The sequence below is a fragment of the Bos javanicus genome, chromosome 18 (genome assembly GCF_032452875.1).
Source record: "Bos javanicus breed banteng chromosome 18, ARS-OSU_banteng_1.0, whole genome shotgun sequence".
Classification (NCBI taxonomy): Eukaryota; Metazoa; Chordata; class Mammalia; order Artiodactyla; family Bovidae; genus Bos; species Bos javanicus.
The window spans coordinates 59,142,469-59,166,597 of NC_083885.1; the positions used below are offsets into that span (position 1 = coordinate 59,142,469).

Sequence of the window (24,129 nt, forward strand, 5' to 3'; positions counted from 1 at the left end):
CCTTTAGAATGGACTGGTTGGATCTCCTTGCAGTCCAAGGGACTCTCAAGAGTCTTCTGCAACACCACAGTTCAAAAGTATCAATTCTTCAGCACTCAGCTTTCTTCACAGTCCAACTCTCACATCCATACATGACCACTGGAAAAACCATAGCCTTGACTAGACGGACCTATGTTGGCAAAGTAATGTCTCTGCTTAGTATAGAGTTTAAGGTGAGTTGTTTTGCTGTGTAATCATCAGCTCTGGGCTTAAAGAACAAAGGTTGTCCTTTTCTCCTCCTTGAGAATTCCAGACCGCTCTCTATCCTCCTCAAGAGCCCCAGACCCTTTTCTCCTCCTCGGGTACCCCGGACTTATCAACCTACCTAGGAATTGACTCTCTCAGATCTTTGGCTGAAGAGAAGTTTGTTTATTAAACTCCCAGAGGAAGCTTAACCTTTCCCCGAGTTCTCAGCCTGTCCTTCAACATGTATCATGTATTCTTTCACCCGCCAGTGGTGCTGCAGCTCTATCAGACACAAAGGCAAGGTTTGTATCCACAACACTCGCCATCTCCCTGCTGTGAGCTGGTTGGTCTTGAGTGTGAGGAGCATAAGGTGGGCTGCCTTACTGGGCTGCCTTGCACCCTCTTCTCTTTGTGGGCTTGGATCTATTGGCTACTCAATTCTTAGTCCACATAGATCAGAGCTGATGGCCCAAGCATCTAACCCCTGATCCGGTGCTGCTTTCATCACAGTCACCATATTTGGAAGATATAATCAGAAAATGGGAAAGTACTGGCTGCTCTTTGATTTATCTGGCACCTCAGAACCTGTATGGAACTGTCTCAGTCCCTGTTTGCCTCTTGAGATCCCTCAGCCATTTCTGCTGTTTTCCTTGTGCTGCCATACATGTCAGGGTGTGTGGAATAGGTTGGTGGATTGGATCTTCTGTGCCTATTGCTTAGGAAAACTGTAAGGACAGCAGTTGAACAAAGGGAAAATGTGGGAATCTTGCAGGCTCTTAGCTTGGCATCTCTGGATGGACCAAATAGTCCCATCTCAAGGTCTTAGGATATGAGACCCCCACATGTCATAGTTTTCTGCTTTTGTACTGGTCTGTCTAGTCTGGGAGTGTAGACTCTTCCTGACTTTGCTTTCTCCTTAGTTTGTATAATGTTTCCTTTTAAGTTTGATTTTGAAGTATGTGGCTCTAGGGTCTGAAGTCATGTCCAGTTTCTTTGCTGTGGTAATCCGCCTGTGTTTAAGGGGCAGCTCCTCATGGACTCTCTGTGGTGTGGGTTTACTGGGTAAGAGAAAATTTTTAAAGGAGAATACTTTCCCTTATTGGTTGTAATATTTCCGTGCTGCATACAGAATTACCACTTGAAGCTACTTAATATAGTGGTCAGCGTGTTCTGTGATATGAGAAAGTATCTGAAGACCTTGACCTGTACATCTTTTTATGGCTTTGATTGATGTCAGAAAAGCCTGCATGAAGGGCACTGTGATAGTGTTGTTCACGTGTACTATCACCATGCCCTTTGAGCCTCACCAAGAGGTGTAGGAACTTCTCCTGACAAGGGTATTGTCCAGGTTCACACCCTCATATTTATGAGACTGTTGACTAAACTGTTGCTGATGCTGCATGCTTGCCACCTGGGTGCTATTGATCATTCTTCCTCCACACTTAATTTTGTAGCAACTTAATGACAGAGCTTATGTCGTGGAGTGATAACTTCAGTGATGAACCATCATTTTTTTTTTTTTTCAAGGCATAGCTACTTTCCTTTTTTAATATTTTTATGCATTATAAAAGATTGTCTTTTATTTTTGTCATTAAGTTTCTATTTTATGTTACTCTTTGTATTTTATTTGCAACATGTGGGATGGTTGGTTAAGAAAGCTCCCCCACCCCTATGGTGGAATTGGTGATCAGTACTTTTTAGAGCTTTTTATGTATTCTTGATGTTAAACTATTATTGAATATATGATTGGCAATTTTTTTGTATTATACTGTACATGGTTTTTTCACTGCTGAGGATGGTTTACTGCACAATATTTGATGATTAGGATGTGTACAATTTACCTCTTTTTATTTTGTTGGCGTGAGCTTTTGGTGTTGTATCTGATAAATCATTGGTGAATCCACTGTCAAGAATCATTTTTAGGTTATCTATACGAAATTATGGATGCTAGGCAAACTTATTGTGATAATCGTTTCACAGTATACTATCAGTTAATTTTTCTCTGTAGCTTAAACTTACACAATGATATTTGTCATTGTAAGAGTTGCTTATACAACCCCCTGTATGTCACTGTTTAAAGAGTTGGGTTTAGAAAGGGAAATAATTAAAACACGTTGGATAAAAGAAACAATAACGCAGTTTATAATCATTTAAAGTGTCTTGCTCTTAAAAGGCTGTGGTTAGTGACCCAAATGATCACATCCCTCAAGTCCTCCATCTCAGACACCCAGGTACTGATCCTGAGTTTGTTGAACTCAGCACTATGCTGTTTGCTGTTTTGTAGGGTGTGAGTAGGGAATAGCCCATTTCTCCCCAGGCAGAGTTTTGTATTTGTAATAAAGAGACTAGTCCCATTCTTGTTTGTTAAAACTGCCCAAGTTCCCAGATTCCTGAATTGCTTCAGCCTCACTAGCAGGATCTGAGCACACCATCCTGTGAAAAACAGCTTTTTATTGAGAATAAACCCTTTTAGTCTTAAGAGGAAGTATCTTGGGTTCCGACATAACTTGAAGTTGTTACCTGGGCAGTGTTACAGACCATAACTTAATGCTGTCAAGGTAACAGGCCCCACCCCCCTCCGCGGCCCGCCCCACCCACAAACTCTGCGCACAGCCGGTGCTCGCCCCGCCCCTGGTCGGAAGCCGCGGCTCTAATACCAAAAGCCCTTTCACACAGAGCCGGAAGTTGGAGAGCGCGGAGCCGAGATCCCCGAGCGGCGCCTAAGCTTCCTTCTAGAGTAAGTTTGCAGAGCTCGCCACCCCTCCAATCCCCACCTCCGCTCCCCTCACTCGTCCTCATGGTGTGGGAATTGCCAGCGACCTGAAAACCCTGGTACCCAGTACGCGGCCCCGAATAAACGCTGCCGCTGCCGTTGCGGCCCAGTTATTTTTTCGTTTGGGTTTTAAGTGTTACTGAGGCGGTTTCTGCCCTCGGTCCGCGTAGACACCGCCTCTGACACCGCCTCTGACGACATTTTCCTGCTTAAAACCCTTTTTTAACCTTTGGCCTTGCGAAGTAAAGCCCTCTCTCGCGAGTTGGAGTCGCGCCTGCCGCGTCGTCTTCTCGACCGCTGGAGGCAGAGCCCAGATAGGCCGCGCGCCCTCTCCCCGGTCCCGGGATTCCGGAGAGCCCGCCCCGCTCCTGAGGCCCCTCCTTCCCAGCCCGTCTGTCCTCGAGTCTCCTGAGGCCGGCCCTTCTGCCCCGCAGCAGGCCCCTTTTCCTGTCAGCCCGTCCCCTCACTCTGCATAGGGTAGGTGACCTGGGCCAGCCATGTGACAGCCAGTGCTGTTCCATGCCCAATTCAGCTCGGTCGGAAAAGGTGATCCTACTGTCCGGGGGCGTCTCGTTCTGTCGCCCACTCAGTAAATTCAGGAGGCAGGAGGATCAGGAGAAGCAGAGTCAGAAGGACTGAGAGAAATAACTGCAACTGAGGAGAAAAGCATCAGGGAGAACCAATAGGAAAACTGAGAATGGCTGCTGCTCCTGCTCCTGCTAAGTCGCTTCAGTCCTGTCCAACCCTGTGCGACCCCATAGTCGGCAGCCCACCAGGCTCCCCCATCCCTGGGATTCTCCAGGCAAGAACACTGGAGTGGGTTGCCATTTCCTTCTCCAATGCATGAAAGTGAAAAGGGAAAGTGAAGTCGCTCAGTCGTGTCCGACTCTTAGCGACCCCATGGACTGTAGCCTACCAGGCTCCTCCGTCCATGGGATTTTCCAGGCAAGAGTACTAGAGTGGGTTGCCATTGCCTTCTCCGTGAGAATGGCTGAGGGATTTGCAAAGGGATAGGCAAGTCAAAGAGGTTAAGCCTTGAAAATAGCCAAGTGAGTAAAATAGAGAAGTATTAATAAATTAGAAAGCCAGATCTCCAGGGATTGGAAAACAGCATAGGGAGAACTGCCCTGTATCAGTGATGGGAGCAGGGAGGCGAAGGGCGATGAGGGACATCAGACGTTGAGAGTCCCTAACTGGGTTTTGACCGGGTTTGAGTCCAGGCCTCTTGGGTTACAGTCCCGAGTTATGTTTTCACCGGTTCGAGTCCCGCCACAAGAGTTCTCGTCTCAATCCTAGGTGGCCAGTTTCATGGTGCTGGTAGAGAAAGAGGTAAGGAGCAGAGGAAGAAAGGGGCTGGAAGGAAGCATAGCCACATGGCCTACCAGAGAGTGGGGAGGAAGGGAGAGTCACAGCGAGAGAAGGGGAGTAATCTGGAGCGCAGAGAGGGAGCCGAAATGGGGGAAGAAAGAGGCAGACATAGGTATGGATTTTTGAAAGACTCAGGAAGGTTGGGGAGAGAGAGCGTTTCGAGGGGGAACGAATTGCAGCAGCCTGGAACAGGACACGTGTGAGGGAGGAAATAGGACAGGAACAACAGGAGAGCAGAGGGGGAGAAAAAGAGACACGGAGACCCAGATGAAATAGGGAGATAGGTGAACAGAGGGGTAAGCTCGATCCAGGTGTGGCCAGTTGTTTGGATACAGATGATTTTTTAAGTTATACAGAGGAGGCTGAGAATTTAAAAACTCCTGTCTATAAGGCTTGTGTCTTTTTCTATTACTTGTGGCAGAAGATGACTTTCATTTGCAAACCCTGTTGAGCCTGGGGCAGTGGCTTGATTCACTGAGTTGTGAGTGACTCCCTTCCCTTGTCCTATCATGAGATAGAGGTCAGGGAAGAAGAGACCTGGGGCAAGAAATGACTCACTCTAGAGTGTCACTCTGTGGTAGTTTTTTTTTTTTTAATTAATTTTTTGGCTGTGCTGTCTTCGGTTCTGTGCCGTGGGCTCAGGAGTTGAGGCTCCCAGGTTCTAAAGCACAGGCTCAGTAGTTGTGCACAGGCTTAGTTGCTTGTACTTGTGGGATCTTCCTGAACCAGGGATAGAACCCATGTCCCCTGCATTGTCAGGCAGATTCTTATCTACTGTATCATTGTTGGGTAGCGTTTTTAAAGGAACCCTTTTTTTTTTTTTTTAAACGGATTCACATTTTCTCCTTTCTTTATGGTGCTTTTTGTAGCTTGGAATAGGTCTTAATTCATTCAGTTTCTGTAATCATTTTTAACTTCAGAAATAAGCTTTTTTAGTTTCCAGTATTCTACTCGTATCATCCTTTTCTAAATATGATTATTCTCCACATTTTTTTAAACTTTGACACCAGATTTTTAGATTAAAAATAATTCACAGTTTTTTGTTTCAACTATTTTTCAGATTCATTCCTTGCCTGAGTGCTTTCTTCCCTTCATCTCATAAATTTGAAATTTTCTTTGGTAAGTAGTAAATCATCTTAGACTATTTTGTGCCATACATAGCAAAAATGTCACCTCATTTATCAGTTCTAATGAGGTCGATGAACCTAGAGCCTATTATACAGAGTGAAATAAGTCAGGAAGAGAAAGAGAAATACTGTATATTAATGCATATATATGGAATTTAGAAAGATGGTACCAGTGACCCTACATGCAGGGCAACAAAGGGAGACACAGATGTAAAGAACAGACTTTTGGACTCAGTGGGAGAAGGTGAGGGTGGGATGATTTGAGAGAATAGCATTGAAACATGTAAATTACCATATGTAAAATAGAATGATCAGTGCAAGCTTGATGCACGAAGCAGGGCACCCAAAGCCAGTGCTCTGGAACAACCCAGAGAGATCTGGTAAGGAGGGAGGTGGAAGAGGGTTCAGAATGGGGGGCTGCTGCTGCTGCTAAGTCATGTCAGTCGTGTCCGATTCTGTGCAACCCCATAGACGGCAGCCCAATAGGCTCCTCTGACCTTGGGATTCTCCAGGCAAGAATACTGGAGTGGGTTGCCGTTTCGTTTTCCAATGCATGAAGGTGAAAAGGGAAAGTGAAGTCGCTCAGTCGTGTCCGACTCTTAGACTCTTAGCGACGCCATGGACTGCAGCCTACCAGGCTCCACCATCCATGTGATTTCCAGGCAAGAGTACTGGAGTGGGGTGCCATTATAGTCAGTAGCAGTCTGTTAATGAAGGAAAGGAATGTTTTAAAACTCAAAATGGCACCAGGCCCCTCGTCCATAGAATGCATTTTGGGATAATCTTGGCACCAGATGATTCATCCCAGGCCATAAAATGATTAACTTGAATCTTGTAGAAGGGCAGATTACCATAAAAATAGTTTTGTGTACATAGATTAGGGGAATAGTATCTGAGTACAACATACTGGTTTGTGAAGTAGGTTCTGAGCCATTAGGCAGAACCAACTTGAAGACAGTCTGGGGTAAATGCATAGTCCATTAACATAGCTTAAGACAAACATTTCCATAAGAAAAATGCATTGGTTAACTCAAGGTTTGAGAATAGTTAACTTCAGGTGAAACCAGGTGTCATTATGGCAACACAGTATTTTAAGAGAAACCTCCTTTTAAGTTTGTATAGAGAAGGAAAAAAATACCGCTAGTTTGTTTCCTCCTGCCAGTTAAGAGAGATAAAAATGTCTGACACTTGCAGCCTATTTCCTACATTTGGAGACCCCTGGCCTTCCTGCCTGTTATCGTCTCATTGCCCCCTTTTCTTTTAGAAGAATTATGTTGCCTAGGGAAAAGGGGCATCGTTCTCATTCCATAACTGCTTTCGAGCTGACAAGGGGCATTGTCCCTAAATTGGTGAGGCAACATATTCTCCTAACCCTCATACCAAAGATGTTTGATCCAGGGGCCCCAAATAGTAGTTGGAAGAAGCTGCAGCAGTAGCACGAGTTTGAGCAACTATTGCAGGAAGGGGGACCCCTGCCAGGGCCCGAAACTGGGCTCTTGTCTAACACTCGGAAATGAATTGTCCGAGGAGACACGTGTGCTGATAAAGCAAGAGATTTTATTGGGAAAGGGCACCCATGTGGAGACCAGTAGGGTAAGGGAACCCAGGAGAACGGCTGTACCATGTGGCTTGCAGTCTGGGGTTTTATGGTGATGAGATTAGTTTCCGGGTGGTCTTTAGCCAATCATTCTAATTCAGAGTCTTTCCTGGTGGCGCACACATCCCTCAGCCAAGATGAATGCTAGCGAGAGGGATTCTGGGAAGTGGACAGACACTCCATGTCTCCTTTTGACCTTTCCCGAACTCTTCAGGTTGGTGGTGGCTCATTAGTTCCATATTCCTTATCAGGATCTCCTGTCATAAAACAACTCATGCAAATGGTTACTATGGTGCCTGGCCAGGGTGGGCGGTTTCAATCAGTGTGCTTCCCCTAACACAACCATTTGTCACTTAAAAGCTTTCATGCAACTAGAAACAAATCCAGTTACACAGTTACAGATGCAGGGAGCAAACAGCAAAAACAAAACAATCAGAATTATTGTAAGTAAGATAGTTTTCCACCATGGGGCACTAGTTACCATCTCCCAAAATGAGGCAATTGAGGCTTCAGGAATATCCATAGCCCCAGTCATCTTGTTCATGTGTTTAGTAAAATGAGTAACATTAGTGCTCATATCAGGTATATATGTACAGCATTGGGTATGAATAATGGCACAAGTTCCTCCTTGCGCAGCTGTCAGAATATCTAAAGCCAATCTGTTTTGTAAAACCACCTTTCCAATTAGTGCTTGTTCAGCATTAAGAGCTGAAATAGCTTTTTGAGAATCTTATAATGCTTGTTGAGTAAAGTTAGTCAAAGCATCCACTCGTAGCATAACATCTGTAGTTCCCAAAGAGGGAACAAAGACTTCAGCCAAATAATCATACCAGTGAAATACAGACCTTGACCACCGAGTTTTAAGGTGGTGTAAATTAGCAGGCTTTTCTGGAAGCTCTGAAAATACAAAGCCGTGAGTAAAGGCTAGACCCAGGATGCATCACCCTATCCAACCAGGGGGAAGCCATGCCCATAGGTAAGAGCCACATATCCAATAGGTCAAGCCAGCTGACTGAGATATCCAGTCCCAATTAGTGCCTGGCCAGACAAAGGAAGGACCTGAATTGGGGTTGGAAAACACAGGAATGATTACATTGCATATTTCCTGAGGCAAAAATCCCAGTTGTTTCCAATCATTGTAATTAAGTTGTTGGCTAACTTTTGGGGATGGCTCTGTTTGTTCCCAGCATATAGGGGCAGTAGATACTAGACGTCCTTTTTCAGGAGTTAGCCATATAACCTCATCCCATATTTGATAAAAGTCAGGTAAAAAACCATTAGATCCAGACCCATTTACCTTATGTGTAGTGCAATAGTCATTAAACCGAGACAATGTATAATCAAAATTAAAAGTCACGTTATGTCCATAGTTAAAGTACAAAGTGTTGCACCAGTCCATTTTAGGGTTAGTAGATGTCATCAGATGAAGAAGAGGCATCACATATGATTGTTGTCAAAGGTATTCGCAGACTTTGAGAAAGTCTTTTTCTTGAAGTGGAGATGTCCACCACAGGAAGCCTTTCACTGATGAAGAGGGGCGTGCTCCGCAGACCCAGCAGTTAGACCAATTGTGGAATGCAGCGTAGGGGTGAGCCCAGGACAGGAAGGCATTGTCTTGAGGATCAAACGGCACACTCAGGATTTTTGGAGTCAGCAGAAGTAGGCTCATATAGATTACAGGCCTATCTGAAAAGTACAAAGTCAGAGCATAGAAAGTAAAGACATAAAATGAAGTCACTTAGTTCTGGTCAGGGTGCCATCTCTTAACTCAAGTGTGATGTACCCACGAATCAATTCCTGGCACTTTGACAGCTGTGGGAGAAGAAAGAATAACCTGGTAAGGGCCTTCCCAGAGGGGCTCGAGGGATGGGCCCCCAGATCCCAATGTTTTTATGAGGACCTGGGTTCCTGGCTCAAATAGAGGCTTGCTTGACTCAGAGCCTGGGTCAGGAGTCGTCTCCCAGAGTTCTGTTAATGTCTATTGAAAAGCTGAGAGCTGAGTTACATAACTAGTTAATTCCAAGGCTTCGGGGTCTATAACGATGTCTGTGCACAAGAAAGGCCTTCCATAAATAGATTCAAAGGGGGACAGTCCCTCCTTTTTGGCGGCAGTTCGAGCCCTCACTAAAGCTATGGGTAGGACTTCAATCCAATTGTCCTGCATCTCTTGAGTTAATTTGCACAGATGTGTTTTGATAATGTCATTAGCTTTTTCAACCTTTCCTGAAGATTGGGGTCTCCCAATCTTCATTTATCAGTGTAAGTGATATTCTATTTCTAGAGCTTTAGATACCCCCTGAGGTACAGCAGCTTTAAATGCAGAGCCATTGTCACTCTGAAGGCTCCGTGGCAGCCCAAACCTGGGGATAATTTCATGGATTAAAATCAGTATAACTTCCTTAGCCTGCTCACTACGACAGCGAAAAGCCTCAGTCCATCCAGTAAAAGTATCTACCCAAACTTGTAAGCAAGAATATCAATTAGCTTTAGGCATAAGAGTAAAATCAATTTCCCAGCCCTCTCCAGGATACTTTCCACTTCGTTGTAATCCAGATATTGCTAGGTTCTCAGTCTTTGGGTTATTTTTCTGACAAACCTCACACGTTTTGATATGTTCTTTAAAGTTTTCATTACGTTTTTACTTTCAAACAAACGCAAAGCCATTTGGTAAGTACTCTCTGCACCCAAATGAAAACTCAGGTGTAAACCCTCAAGAATTTTCCATTGAGCATTTTCAGGAATTATTAATCGTCCATCCTCGGACTGTAACCATCTGTTATCTGTAATCTTAGTTCCTCTTTTCTCATATCTTTCTAATTCTTCCTCAGTATATTGTGGTTTTTCCTGTTCCATAGACCTGTCCAGATCAAAGACCTCTGCAGTGAAGGGGTTTCCTAAAGTGCTGCTTTTCTGGCTTGGCAGTCAGCCAGCTGATTACCTTCAGCTGCTTTACTCCCATCCCTGCTGTGCCCTTTGCAATGCATAACAGCTTCTTCTTTAGGACAATGTATAGCAGTTAAAAGTCTCTGGATCTCTCTGAAGTGCATAATAGATTCTCCTGTTGCTGTTTTAAACTTTCTTTCCATACTGCAGCATGAGCATGTAAAGTCAAAGAAGCATACTTAGAATCCATGTAGATATTTACTCGCTACCCTTTGCTTAACTCTACAGCTCAGGTCAGAGCCACAAGCTCTGCTAACTGAGCACTGGTTCCCTGGGGGAGAGATTTTGTTTCTGAAACCTATTCAGCAGTCACCAAGGTATAACCTACTTTATGCTTTCCATCCCAAACAAAAGAGCTGCCATCTGTAAATATTTCCATGTCAGGATTGTCTAATGAGGTGTCCATTAGATCCTCCCAAGCTGCATAGTTTAAAGTTAGAAATTGGGAACAATCATGATCAGGTGTTTCATTTTCCTTCTCAGGAAGGAAAGTGGCAGGATTTAAATTTCCACAAACTTTAAGCTTAGTTACTGGTCCTTCTAACAACAATGACTGATATTTAAGAAGTCTACTGTCTGTCATCCAAATATTAACCTTAGACTTTAAGATTCCACTCACATCATGAGAAGTCAGTACAGTAAGATTTTGTCCATTAATTATTTTTAAAGCTTCAGGTGCTAATAAAGCTGCTGCCCCAATTACTCTTAGGCAGTGGGACCACCCACATAAAATTACATCTGATTTTCTGCTTAGATAAGCAATAGGTTGCTGGTGTGGGCCTCAGGCTTGTGTCAAAATTCCCAAGGCCATACCTTTTCTTTCAGTGACAAACAAATTAAATCCTGACCCTGTGGGAAAGCTCAAACCGGGAACTTGCAGGAGGGCAGTCTGAAGAACCTTAAAAGCCTTTTGAGTATCTGGAGACCAAACCAGTTTGTCTTTTGGGGCCTGCTGAGTTTCAGCTCTAAGTTTATATAAAGGTCGGGCAAGTTCCCCATAACCTGGAATCCAAATATGACAGTAGTCTGTGATTCCCAGAAATCTTCTCAATTGTCTTAAAGTCATAGGTAGGGGATGATTTAGTATGGGTTTAATTTTCTCAGGGTCTATGGCCCTAGTCCCTTCTGATATGATTAGGCCCAGATATATAAGCGATTGTTGACAAAGCTGAGCCTTTTCTCTTGATACCTTATAACTGCAGCCTGCCAGAAAGTTTAAGAAATCTTCTGAGGCTCCTGAACAAGCTTCCTCTGTCTCAGCACAGAGCAAAATATCATCTACATATTGTAACACCACCACTTCGAAGCTATTAAAGTTTTGTAGATCCTGTGACAGACGTTGTCCAAATAAGTGAGGACTTATCACAAAATCCCTGGGGCAAAACTGTCCAGGTTAACGGAGAAGCTGGCTGCATAGGGTCTTCAAAGGCAAATAAAAATTGACTTTTCTCTGCCAAAGGCACAGAATAGAAAGCATCTTTCAAATCAATTACTGAGAAATATTTGGCTCATTCAGGAATTTCAGACAATAGAGTATAAGGATTAGGCACCATGGGGTGTAAAGAACTACAGCCTCAAATTTATTATTAAATCTTGAACGTCTTCATTTACCATTTGATTTCTTTATACCCAAAATAGGAGTGTTGCATGGACTGTTACAGGGAACTAATAGTCCCTGCTCCTTTAAATTTTCGATGATGGGTTTTAACTCTTCCTTCATTTCAGGTTTCAGTGGATACTGCTTCTTATGTGGAAATAAGTGTGGGTCTTTGAGCTTGACAACTACAGGAATAGCATTTTGTGCTCGACCCACAGATTTTCCATCAGCCCATACTCTAGGATTTATATTTTGTTCAACTAAAGGGAGAGAAAGGGAGGGCTCCATATTTATGAAAACAGAGGCATGGACCTTGTTCAGTATCAGTTCAGTTCAGTCGCTCAGTCGTATCCGACTCTTTGTGACCCCATGAATCGCAGCACGCCAGGCCTTCCTGTCCATCACAAACTCCTGGAGTTCACTCAGACTCATATCCATCGAGTCAGTGATGACATCCAGCCATCTCATCCTCTGTCGTCCCCTTCTCCTTCTGCCCCCAATCCCTCCCAGCATCAGAGTCTTTTCCAATGAGTCAACTCTTCGCATGAGGTGGCCAAAGTACTGGACTTTCAGCTTTAGCATCATTCTTTCCAAAGAAATCCCAGGGCTGATCTCCTTCAGAATGGACTGGTTGGATCTCCTTGCAGTCCAAGGCACTCTCAAGAGTCTTCTCCAACACCATAGTTGAAAAGCATCAATTCTTTGGCCCTCAGCCTTCTTCATAGTCCAACTCTCACATCCATACATGACCACTGGAAAAACCATAGCCTTGACTAGACAGACCTTTCTTGGCAAAGTAATGTCTCTGCTTTTGAATATGCTGTCTACGTTGGACATAACTTTCCTTCCAAGGAGTAAACGTCTTAATTTCATGGCTGCAGTCACCATCTGCAGTGATTTTGGAGCCCAAAAAAATAAAGTCCAACACTGTTTCCACTCTTTCCCCATCTATTTCCCATGAAGTGATGGGACCAGATGCCATGATCTTCGTTTTCTCAATGTTGAGCTTTAAGCCAACTTTTTCACTCTCCACTTTAACTTTCATCAAGAGGCTTTTGAGTTCCTCTTCACTTTCTGCCATAAGGGTGGTGTCATCTGCATATCTGAGGTTATTGATACTTCTCCCAGCAATCTTGATTCCAGCTTGTGCTTCTTCCAGCCTAGCGTTTCTCATGATGTACTCTGCATATAAGTTAAATAAGCAGGGTAACAATATACAGCCTTGACGTACTCCTTTTCCTATTTGGAAACAGTCTGTTGTTCCATGTCCACTTCTAACTGTTGCTTCCTGACCTGCATACAGATTTCTTAAGAGGCAGGTCAGGTGGTCTGGTATTCCCATCTCTTTCAGAATTTTCCACAGTTTCTTGTGATCCACACAGTCAAAGGCTTTGGCATAGTCAATAAAGCAGAAATAGATGTTTTTCTGGAACTCTTGCTTTTTCGATGATCCAGCATATGTTGGCAATTTGATCTCTGGTTCCTCTGCCTTTTTTAAAACCAGCTTGAACATCAGGAAGTTGGCAGTTCACATATTGCTGAAGCCTGGATTGGAGAATTTTGAGCATTACTTTACTAGCATGTGAGATGAGTGCAATTGTGTGGTAGTTTGAGCATTCTTTTGCATTGTCTTTCTTTGGGATTGGAATGAAAACTGATCAGTATATTCCTCCCCAAAAGGGGTGACGGAGACTCTGGCACAATCAGAAACTCGTGTGAAAATAGCACAGAATCTCAGTTACAGCGTAAAGAATAACTGAAATAATACCCTTTGGCTCGTCGAGACAGTCCCATTATGGAAGCGAATCGGGAGGGAAGTGGGCCATGGGCTTCAGTAAGCACGGAGTAACTTGCCCCAGTATCTAAAAGGAAATCGACGGATTGGCCCCCCACAGTTATTAATACTTGGGGTTCCTCAGGTGTAATTAGAACAGGAGCTTGTGTGGGGACCCCTGGGCACCTTCAGTCCTGATTGTCTTGAGAGTCTGACCCCAGGTGTCATTATGACAACACAGTATTTTAAGAGAAACCTCCTTTTAAGTTTGTATAGAGAAGGAAAAGAATATCGCTAGTTTGTTTCCTCCTGCCACTTAAGAGAGATAAAAATGTCTGACACTTGCAGCCTATTTCCTCCCTTTGGAGACCCAGTTTGTCTTCCTCCTGCCGCTTAAAAGAGATAAAAATGTGTCACACTTGCAGCCTTTTTCCTCCATTTGGAGACCCCCTGGCCTTCCTGCCTGTTACCCTCTCAACATCGTGTAATAAAACAGACATATTTTCAACTGTGGTTTTACCAAAGACATGAAATGTGTGTAAGTTGTTATGTTTGCACACACAAATGGATATGTCTAGTCTCAGCTCTTTACCAGAGAATAATGGAGGTATGACATTAGATCTTATGAAATTAAAGGCATTTCTTTGAGAAATGGGAAAATAAAAGAACATTTAACATGATAAAACCAACAAAATAAAATGCTTCTACCGGAGTCCAGCTCCAGCAGCCAGGGATTCAACCTGAAGGGGTGAGCGGTGTCAGCGCGAAACGAGACAGCCTCTCACTTTTCTTGGACTGCCTATTTATTTCAAGCTTATGCTTCTCTTTTATACTTTTAAAAAAACATTAGGTCAGGGGGTTGACATTTTCAGTTCCCCCTGACCCAGATTTGTTGTCTCCATAAATCATTGTTGCCCCTCAAAAGGAGTTCTTGCCTCAGCAATTCTCTTATTTACTTCTCTGGTGTCCTTGTGAATACTTTGTAACTCATGCTAATGTCTGGGCTGCATACCACATTCCTCAGTTTATTTCTTATCTTTCTAAGTCCTGTTTGCCCCTAGTATCCTTGCTCACTATTTCTTAGAAAGGGCTTCTAGCTATTAATATCTCTAAAGTCCCTAATCTCTATAATTTATAGTAGAATATGCTAAGATTACAACATTCCTTAAATCTTTAGCTCTAACTATTTTAAATATTCGTAAGCCCTAAATTCAGCAAACTACTTTGCCAAAAACACTTTCCTTACAAATAGGCTTCAGATAGCAATCCCTCCCATGACCTCAAGCTGCGGCTTGTGTGCTCACCCTGGAACACTCGTAAAAGTCCTTGAACAAATGTCAGTGATTAACTTTATGAATTATTCACTGAGCACAGCTGCAGAAGGCTTTGTGCCTTCTCATGCAATACTCTTGCCTGGAAAATCCATGGACAGAGGAGCCTGGTAGGCTGCAGTCCATGGGGTCGCTAAGAGTCGGACATGACTGAGCGACGTCACTTTCACTTTCATGCATTGGAGAAGAAAATGGCAACCCACTCCAGTATTCTTGCCTGGAGAATCCCAGGGATGGCGGAGCCTGGTGGGCTGCCATCTATGGGGTTGCACAGAGTCGGACACGACTGAAGCGACTTAGCATTAGCATGCTCCTCTCAAGACCAGTAAGCACCTTAATGTTCTTTTCAGTCAACTCAGCCGAGGAAAGGAAAAAGCAAGTCAGAATCACAAAGCCTAACCTCTTCATCCTGGTTCCGTGCCTGCGGGACAAAGAAAAGGGGTTGGGGCCGTGCCTCCATTTTGTCAGTAATGCCTAACGTGGCTCCCAACATGCTTCATTCTTTCCTTTCAAAAAAAGAAAAAAAAACACCTAGTTTAACTGGTTAGTCTAGTGGTCTGTTTTCTGCATTTTCTATGATCAGTGAAAAAAAAAAAGTGAGCTGTGTGATGATATGAAGATGTTTCCCTCGGGTCCCTTTTATACTTTTCTGTGCAAATGAGGAAGGATGGGCTGGATTGACCTGGAACCTTCCAACAGAGCCTCTCTATTCATAATGAAAAAGATTGCTCAGATCCTATTTCTAAGCTGACCCCTTACACTGTTTTTTGTACCAGTGGATATATATTTGCAATTCTGTATTTTTAAAATATTTTACTGCAGTCTTATAATAAAGAATTACCTGCTTGGTATCACTTTGACCCAATCTTGAAAGAAAAGTTTCCTTTGCTCAGATACGTGACAGATGTTCCTGGTCTTAAATGGGATGGGCAGTAAGGACTAACTTGGCCCCCTTGCCCTTCAGCCTCCCATTTCATTATTCAGTTATACCCAGTTGTCTTCACTCAGCTCAGACCTTCTCATAAACGGCTTCTCTCTGGGCCTGAGGGAGCCCACTTGTAACATGGAGATGAGAGACTAGACTGGAAACTCTGAGCGTGAGCAACACTGACCCCTGAAATGATTAGCCAAATTGGCTGTGTGTCTGTGTGTGGCAGTTCTGGGTTGGAGGGAGTGTCTGGTGGTAATTAGAATTTTAAATAGATCCCAGTCTTCCCTCAATGAAAAATGAAAAGGAAAACTGTAGGATGGAGGCAGGATCACAGGCTCAGAATTAGATGACTTCTATGAATAAGGCTAAGTCTGAAGGGAGATTTTTTTTTTTTTTTTGTACGTCCTGACATTCAGACCTCCACTGGCTTTCATTTGTTCTTGGGACAAAAGCTTACTCCTTGCTGTGGCTCCACAACCCTCTGTCAAGCTCAGGGCCCTGTCAGTGTCTCCAGCCTCATCCCGGGAGCTGACCCTTTGCTCATGCTTCAGCCTGTCTTGGTCTCATTTACCTTTTCTCTGTTTCCAAATACCAAAACAATTTCTGTCTGACATCGTAGTTCCTTTTCTCACCTTCAGGTCACCCTGGCTCAGGCCCTTTGTCACCCTTCAAGTCTAGGCTCATAGAGGTCTCCCCATCCCCTGCTAACAGTCTCTCTCATGTTACTCAGGTTTATTGCCTCTGTATCAGTTGCCATCAGGAGAAATTAATGCCCTTCTTCAAAGGTTATTTTGAGTCCTTCCTCGTTCCCCTCTTTTTAGGGCTCATAGTTTTCCTCTTCTTCCCAGCGTGGCTGCAGTCCCTGATACTGGAAATGTCTTTAGATGACTGGACTATGGGTTGGGCTGAATAATCCTCAGGGAAGACCGAGAGAACAGGGCAGGTGATGAAGATGTTTCCCATGTTCTGGACATTTCAGTTGTAATTGATCTTTACCCCATGTGATTACTTAATTACTCAAAAGAAGGGTCAAGAAATATAGGAAATTCTGAAAAGCCTGACAGAACTCGTGTCCTCAAGCAGTGAGCTAAGATATCCCCATGTTTAGTCTGCTGGGTTTAGTCCTCTGCAGCCCCCAGATCTAAGCCCTGTCCATCCAGGGACCAGTCACCATCGTGGACAGCAGCTTTGCCATCTAGGAGTTCATGTGCTCAGTGTCAGCGATTGTGATTCAGTGTGCTAAGGATGAACAGAAATCCAAAACCTAATGGGGCAGGAAGGAGACACTGCCCACCCCCCCCTCCGCACCCCACAAGAGGTAGAATATCTTCCAAGTAGGTGTGGGTGGGGAAAACAGGAGATAATGAGACCTGGAGACCCTTGCTTTGAGACTTCCTCATCACAAATGCCTTTGTACGTGGACTCCATAATGTCCCCAGGTGGTGGCAGACTTTCCTAGGGGGACCAGTGTCTTGATTTTCATACTGCACGTGCAGTGTCCTTTGTGTGGTAGCTCGTGGGCACTCCTCTTGTGATCCCCTTTGCCAAGAAACCCTGGTGTGCTTTAGTCTTGCTTAGTCCAGTCATGCAGGGAGGAGAGGTAGACAAATGGGGAAAGCGGAGGGAGCCTAGTGGGGTCTGCAGGAGGCTTGTGGCAGTACTTGGGGCATCAAGGTGAGCCCAGTGAATGGAGCGTGCACCCATCCCCAGTGTAGTTGCAGGGACAAGGGGTGTGTGGATCTGTTGGAAAAGAATGTCTCAGTTCAGGCTGGAGAACCTGGGAGCGGGTTTGTTGGAGAGCCCACATGGAATGGTTTGAGGTTCCAATGCTTAGCTCGTGTTCCCAGGACAGCAGTGCTGAGGCTGACACTTGGCTGCAGAGGTTTGATTTGACAACTCGTGACCACACATGAGCACCAATGAAGGATGTGGAATTCAGCCAAGAGAAGTCTTTTCCACTGTTAGAACTGTGGCCTGGGCTGAGCCCACAGGCACCTGTGGGCGCAGGAGGATGGGAGCCTTGGGCTTGAGGGGCTGGGTCTAGCAGGTGCCCCCAGCATCCACTCCACTCCCTGGCTTTTATTGGCTCTTTTAGCAGGCAGGCACCATAGAGTAACGGGGAAAATCTCAGGTCATTTTTTGCATCAACTTTGTTATAATTGTGTACTTGGGGTTGCCGGTGAAGAAAGGTTCATGTGCATTTGGGAAGATACCAAGAGAATCTGGAGTGTTTCCTTGGAAGATGCTGAGGTCTCAGTAGGCCATGTGCATCATTGGAATGATCCGTCTTTTTCATAGTCTGGAGATTTCGGTGTTTGACCTGGATCACTCACTGTAAATGAAAATATGGTGTCTTGTGTCTGTGGATCCTTGGGTGTCCTCTTTTGTATTTTGCCTTATGCATGAGTTATCAGGGCTTGGAATGCTTTGTGTTTGTATAAGAGGGTTTGAGGCTCATTGTGGGCTCTGTGGACACTCTGTTGGATACCATGAAAGTTTGTAAGTTTGTTTGAGTCCCGCTGGGAAAATAGGATTACTAAGGTTAAGATCACAGAATGCTTGATATAAGGTGGTCCTGCTCGGTAGGGATCTCTGGGCCCAACCTGAGAAGAGTCATAAAGTCCTGTGATGTAGGGGAGGATGGCTCCAAAAAATCAGAGGTCAGCGATGCCACAGTGATCTGCAGCCTGGAGGCTTGTCCTCTAGAAGATGCAGCTGCAACTGTCTTGCTGCCAGGCTGCGTTCTCTGTTATCCACTCCTGTCCCTCCCCAAATAAGCACACATACAGGCACAGTACAGGAAACACGGAATCTTAACTGCACTGTTGGTGGTAATGTAAATGGTACTGCTATGTTGGAAACTAAAATGGAAGTTCCTTAACAAATTAATATAGAACAGGCCTACAGTCTGTCAAACCCATTTCTGACAGATATCCAAAGGAAAAGCAATCAGTTTTTCAGGGATATGTCCACAGTCCCATGAGTGTGACTGGATTTGCAGTAGCCAAGGCATAGACACAACCCAGATGTCTCTTGACAAAAGAATAGGTAATAAAAGTGTGGTATGGAAGTATTTATTATATACTGTATATTCATGAACTATTTTTTCTCTGTATATAAATATAAAAATCAAGGATCCTGAATTTATGCCAGAATGAATGAACCTAGGGAACATTATACCAAGTTAAATAAGCCCCACAAAGGAGGACAGACACTATGTAGAAACTAGAATTGTCAAACTCATAGAGCCATCAAGTAATAAGGCTGTTACCAGGAGCTGAGTGGAAGGCGAAATGGGGCACTAGTAGTCAAAGAGTAGAGATTTTCAGTTGTAAAATAAGTAAGTTCTGGGGATCTGAGGTACTGCATGCTGCCTGTAGTGTTTCTATATCCTTGAAATTCACCCAGAGAGAAATAATACAGTTTACTCATAGGTGGACGTGTAACTTACTCAAGTATAATAATTATTCAGTGTATAAGTCTATGACAGGATCACTTTGTACACAGTACATTTATACCATTTTTGTTAGTTACACCTTAGTAAGGCTGGGAAAGAAAAAGAGAGTTGGGGGGTGCTTTTCTCCTCTGAATTGTGCTCAGTCCAGGCTTCACGTTTCATTGATGACGCATTTTGCATACACATGTGCCGGAATCCAGCTCCAGCCGTCAGGGAATAAGCCTGAAGAGATGAGCAGTGTCGGCGGAGAATGATGCAGCCTCTGACTCAAGGTACGGGACTGCATGTTTATTTCAAGCTTCAGGTTCTCTTTTATACTTTGACAAAAGCATTAGGTCAGAGGTTTGGCATTTTCAGTTTCCCCTCACCCAGATTTATTGTCTCCATAAAACATTGTTGCCCTTCAAACAGAGTTTCTGCTTCAGTGATTCTCTCAGAATCCTGTTTACTTTAACTTGTGATTACATTGTAACTCATGCTTATGTCTGGGCTGCATACCACATTCCTCAGTTTATTTCTTATTTTTGTAAAATCCTGTTTGCCCCTAGCATCCTAAGCTCACTATCTCCTGAAATGGCTTCTAGCTATTAATATCTCTGAAATTCCTAATCTCTATAAACTATAGTAAAATATGCTAGCACTACAACATTCCTTAAATTTTTAGCTTCTAACTATTCTTAATTATTCCTAAACCCTACATTCAGCAAACTTCCTTTGCCATAAACATTTCCCTCACAAATAGGTCTCAGATGACAATCCTTCCCATGGCCTCAAGCTGTGGCCTACGTGCTCATCCTGGAACACTCTTTGTAAAGATCCTTGAGCAAATGTCAATGGTTAACTTTATGGCTGCTTCTCTGGGCACAACTGCAGAAGGCTTTGTGCCTTCTCATCCTCCTCTCAAGGACAATAAGCACCTTAACATTCTTTTCAGTCAACTTAACCGAGGAAATGAAAAAACAAGTCAGAATCACAAGACCTAACTCCTTCATCCCAGGTCCATGCCTGCTGGACAAGGAGAGGGCGTTGGGGCCTTACCTCCATTTTGTCAGTAATGCCTAATGTGGCTCCCGACACACATGTTTTGTACCCTCTGACCAGAGATTCCCCTTCAGGTAGTTTGTGTTGGTCCACAGCTTGAGAATGTTTAAGATGCCCCAGTTGATTCCAGTCTAGATCCCTCACTGAGCATCAGGACTCTGAGTCCTCCCAGTCCTGAGGGCTGAGATCTGGGCTGAGGAGGGGATGCTCTGTTCTGAGTGGGGATGGATCAGGGCCTGCTGTGTGACCTGAAGGAGATTGCCTGGTCAGCGGAGGTGCCTCCTGCTGCTGTGTACATGAGGCCTCACCAGGAGGGGAGTGTGATCTGAGGGAAAGTGTGGGAAAGTCCCATGGTGGTCTCTCTGCGGGAGCTGACTATCCTGAGTCCCTCCTGAGACAGTGGCCACAGGGGACTGTCTGTTCTTCATGGAGAGGGCTTCGCTGTGTGTGTGGTTGGGGCTCAGGAAGGGGATGTGTTGACTCTAAGCATTAAACAGCATGTTTTAAACTTTCATGATAGACCTCTGAGGACTCGTGTTGCCTGAGGAAGCCCTGAAGTTAAGGAAGAGGAAAGAAAAGGAGTGAGGCATGGCTCTTTCTCAGGTAAGATCATATTTAGTGTGTCCTTCCTGAAATGCCCTTTTCTGGACTCGCTAATTGTGTCTGACTCTGGAGTGTCCTGTGTGACTCCTGTACACGCACACTCACCCAGGGCCTTCCCTCAGGCCCTGTGGTCTCCACTTAGATCCCGTCTCCCCATGACCCGGTGACCTGGCCCTTGTGAGGAGGCTCCCCTGGGCAGCATCCTGGGCAGGGCTTCTCACCCACGGGTTGGAGACGGGGTCTCAGTGCTGTTGGGCAGCAGGGATTGCTTAGGGCCTATCTGGATGTGCTGTCTGCTGTCAACCAGGGTAAGGAAACTGCATGTGGAAGTCAAGTGTTAGTATGCACAATAGCTGGTCATATCTGGGAATCAGATCAATTGAGCCTGTCCTTTCCCTTTTGTGTATCTTGACATCCTTGTGAATATACTTTACATATACACAAAAAATTATGTCTAAGTACTGTGTTCTGTTCAGTTGGTTTATTTGTCTGTTTTTATACCAGTACCACATCACGTTGATTACCTTGTAATAAGTGTTGAAATACAAAGACCTCCATCTTCCTTCTTCAAGAGTTTTGCTGTTTGCTCTTTGAATAGTTCTATGACTTTCAGCATGTTTTATTCTGCTTCTATAAAGATTGTCATGGCAGTTTTGATAATGAATTAATTGGTTGATTGATCCTTTGTGTGGTTGTTAAAGAATCTTTTTTCATATAGCATGTTTGTTTTGTAATCTTTATGATTTTTACTGAATAAACTTTGTCTTGTGGGAAAGAAGATAAATTTACTTCTTTTTCAATTTGGGGACCTTTTAATTCTTTTTCTCATCTAATTGCTGTAAGGGTTTCAGTGCTTTGTTGAATTGTAGTGCAGGGTGTGCGTCCTTGCCTTCTTCTTGACCTCAGAGGAAAAGCTTTCATTCTTTCCCCATTGTTGTGTTCTTTTCGTAATGGCGTTTATTATGTTGATGTTGGTATAATGTATGGTTTGTAGTTTGTTGAGTGTTCCATCTTGAAAGGTTGTCAAAGTTTTGTCGAATGGTTTTTCCTGCATCGAGATGATCCTGTTTTTTTTCCCCTTTGATCTGTTAATGTAGTGTGTCATATTAATTGATTTTTGTATGTTGACTTCTCCTTGCCTTATATGAATAAAATCCATTTGGTTATGGTGTCAGATCTTTTTTAATTGAATTTTAATTGAAGGATAATTGCTTTACAGAAGTTGTTGTTTTCTGCCAAATACCAACATGAATCAGCCATAGGTATACCTATGTCCCCTCCCTCCCATCTTCCTCCCTATCCCACCCCTGTAGGTTGTTAAAGAGCCCCTGTTTGAGTTCCCTGAGTCAGTCAACAAATTCGCATTGGCTCTCTACTTTACATATGATAATGTAAGTTTCCATGTTACTCTCTCCATACATCTCACCCTCTCCTTCCTCCCCTCCCCCCTCCATCTGATCTCTGTGTCTGTTTCTCCAGATCTTTTTAATATGTGTTGAAGTTGGTTTGCAAGTATTTTAATTTTGCATCAGTATTCGTCAGGGGTATTGGTTTCTAGTTTTCCTTTCTTGTGTCTTTGGGAAATCAGCAAACTATTAGAATCATGCTTGCTCCATAGAATTACAGGATTAGTGGTAATTCTTTTGTAAATGTTTGGTAGAATTTGGTCCTGTATTTTTCTTAGAGGTTTCTGACTACTTTTTAAATATCTCTAGTTATAATGGGCTTCCCTGGTGACTCAAATCATAAAGAAACTGCCTGCAGTGAGGGAGACCCAGGTTCTATCCCTGGGTCGGAAGATTCCCTGGAGAAAGGAATGGCTGTCTAGTCCAGTATTCTTGTCTGGAGAAAGTCCATGGACAGAGGAGCCTTGTGGGCTACAGTCCATGAGGTCACAAAGAGTCAGACACGACTGAGTGGCTAACACTTTCACTTTCAACACTTCTCAATTTTTTTATTTCTTAATAAGTAAAAGAGTTTGTACGTTTCTGAGACTTTGCCAGTATCTCCTATATTCTGTCATTATAGGCATTATTGGTCATAGTACTTCCTTATCTTTAGAAACTTTCTTTAACCTCATTTGTATTCACTCCTGTTTCATATCTGTTCCTAGTTACTTGAATCTTTTTTTCTCTTTTCCTTAGTCTAGGTGGGGGTTTTCCTATACAGTTTTTTCAAAACATCAACTCTTGGTTTGTTGATTTTTATATTTTTCTACTTTCTGTTGTATCTCTGGTTTAATCTTTCTTATTTACATGTTTCCTTCTGCTAAACGAGTTTAGTTTGTTTTCTGTTTTCTGCTTCCTAGAGATCTAAAAATGGATTTCAGATTTCAGATCCTTTCTCTTTTTTACTGTAAGCATTTAACAGTTCAGACTTTCCTTTTAGTACAGTGTTCTCTGTGTTTTATAAATTTGTGATGTTGTCTTTTTGTTTTCATCCATGTATTTAAAAATTTGTGATTTTTTTCTTAGACCCATTTGTGGTGTAAGAATGAGCTGTTTAATGTCCACATTTGAGGAATTTTCTTTTCTTCTTGTGTTTATTTCGTTGTTGTTAGGGAAGATACTTTTCTGGTATCAGTCTCTTAAGATGGTTAATTTTGGCCTAACATGTGGTCTCTCATAGAGAATGCTTCATGTGTCCTTGAGATACATGTGTCTTATGTTTTTGTTGGGCCATGTGGTCTGTACATGCCTGTTCAATGTCTGCTTCATTTTTCTGAGATATCTAATGTTAGATGTATATATATTTTTACTTGTTACAGCTTTTTGTTAAATTGACCATTTAATCATTATACAATATTTATCTAGTTGCAGTTTTTTTTTTTTCCTTCAGTTTATTTTGTCTGATATAACAGTCTCCCCTGCTCTCTTTAGGATGTTCTGTCTTTTTCCATCCTTTCACTTTTCACCTTTCCATGTCCTCACAAACGTGAGTACTACCTGTTTCACCTCTCTGACAAACTCTGTATCTCTTGCCCTGGGATTTTCCTCCTGTTACTTCCGGTGGCCCCAGCTCATGTGCATCGTATAGTGGTGAAAGACAGGCCCCCTGGACTGCTCCTTTCATGCCGCTGTAATTTCAGAAGGAATGTATTGAATGTTTCCTTTCATCCCAATTCCTATCATGATGTTTCTTGAGATAGTCTTGCTTAATAACTATATTTTTTTCCATATTCTTTTTTGCCATGATTTTTAATTCTCCAAGAAGTTTTTTTACTTTGCTATTGTGATAATTTTTTTTGTCATAATCTAATTTGAAATCAGTTTTATTAATGGAAAAAAAAGCAAAGAAAGTCTTTGGCTTCTGTTAATGCCTTGCTATGTAAATTAAAATGGATAAAATTGTATTTGTATCTT

The 24,129-nt window shown here is 43.3% G+C and overlaps 1 protein-coding gene across 1 annotated transcript in view; it reads left to right on the plus strand.

Moving 5' to 3' along the window:
- Positions 1-2,854: 2,854 nt before the first annotated feature.
- The window catches only part of LOC133229646 (zinc finger protein 665-like), a 34,546-nt gene continuing 13,271 nt past the window's right edge, over positions 2,855-24,129 (plus strand). The window contains exons 1-4 of the mRNA XM_061386226.1: positions 2,855-2,962; positions 5,427-5,485; positions 19,324-19,395; positions 20,685-20,767. Of these exons, the coding sequence (XP_061242210.1) occupies positions 20,753-20,767 (15 nt within the window). The 5' untranslated portion in view covers positions 2,855-2,962; positions 5,427-5,485; positions 19,324-19,395; positions 20,685-20,752. The remainder of the gene's footprint in view (positions 2,963-5,426; positions 5,486-19,323; positions 19,396-20,684; positions 20,768-24,129) is intronic.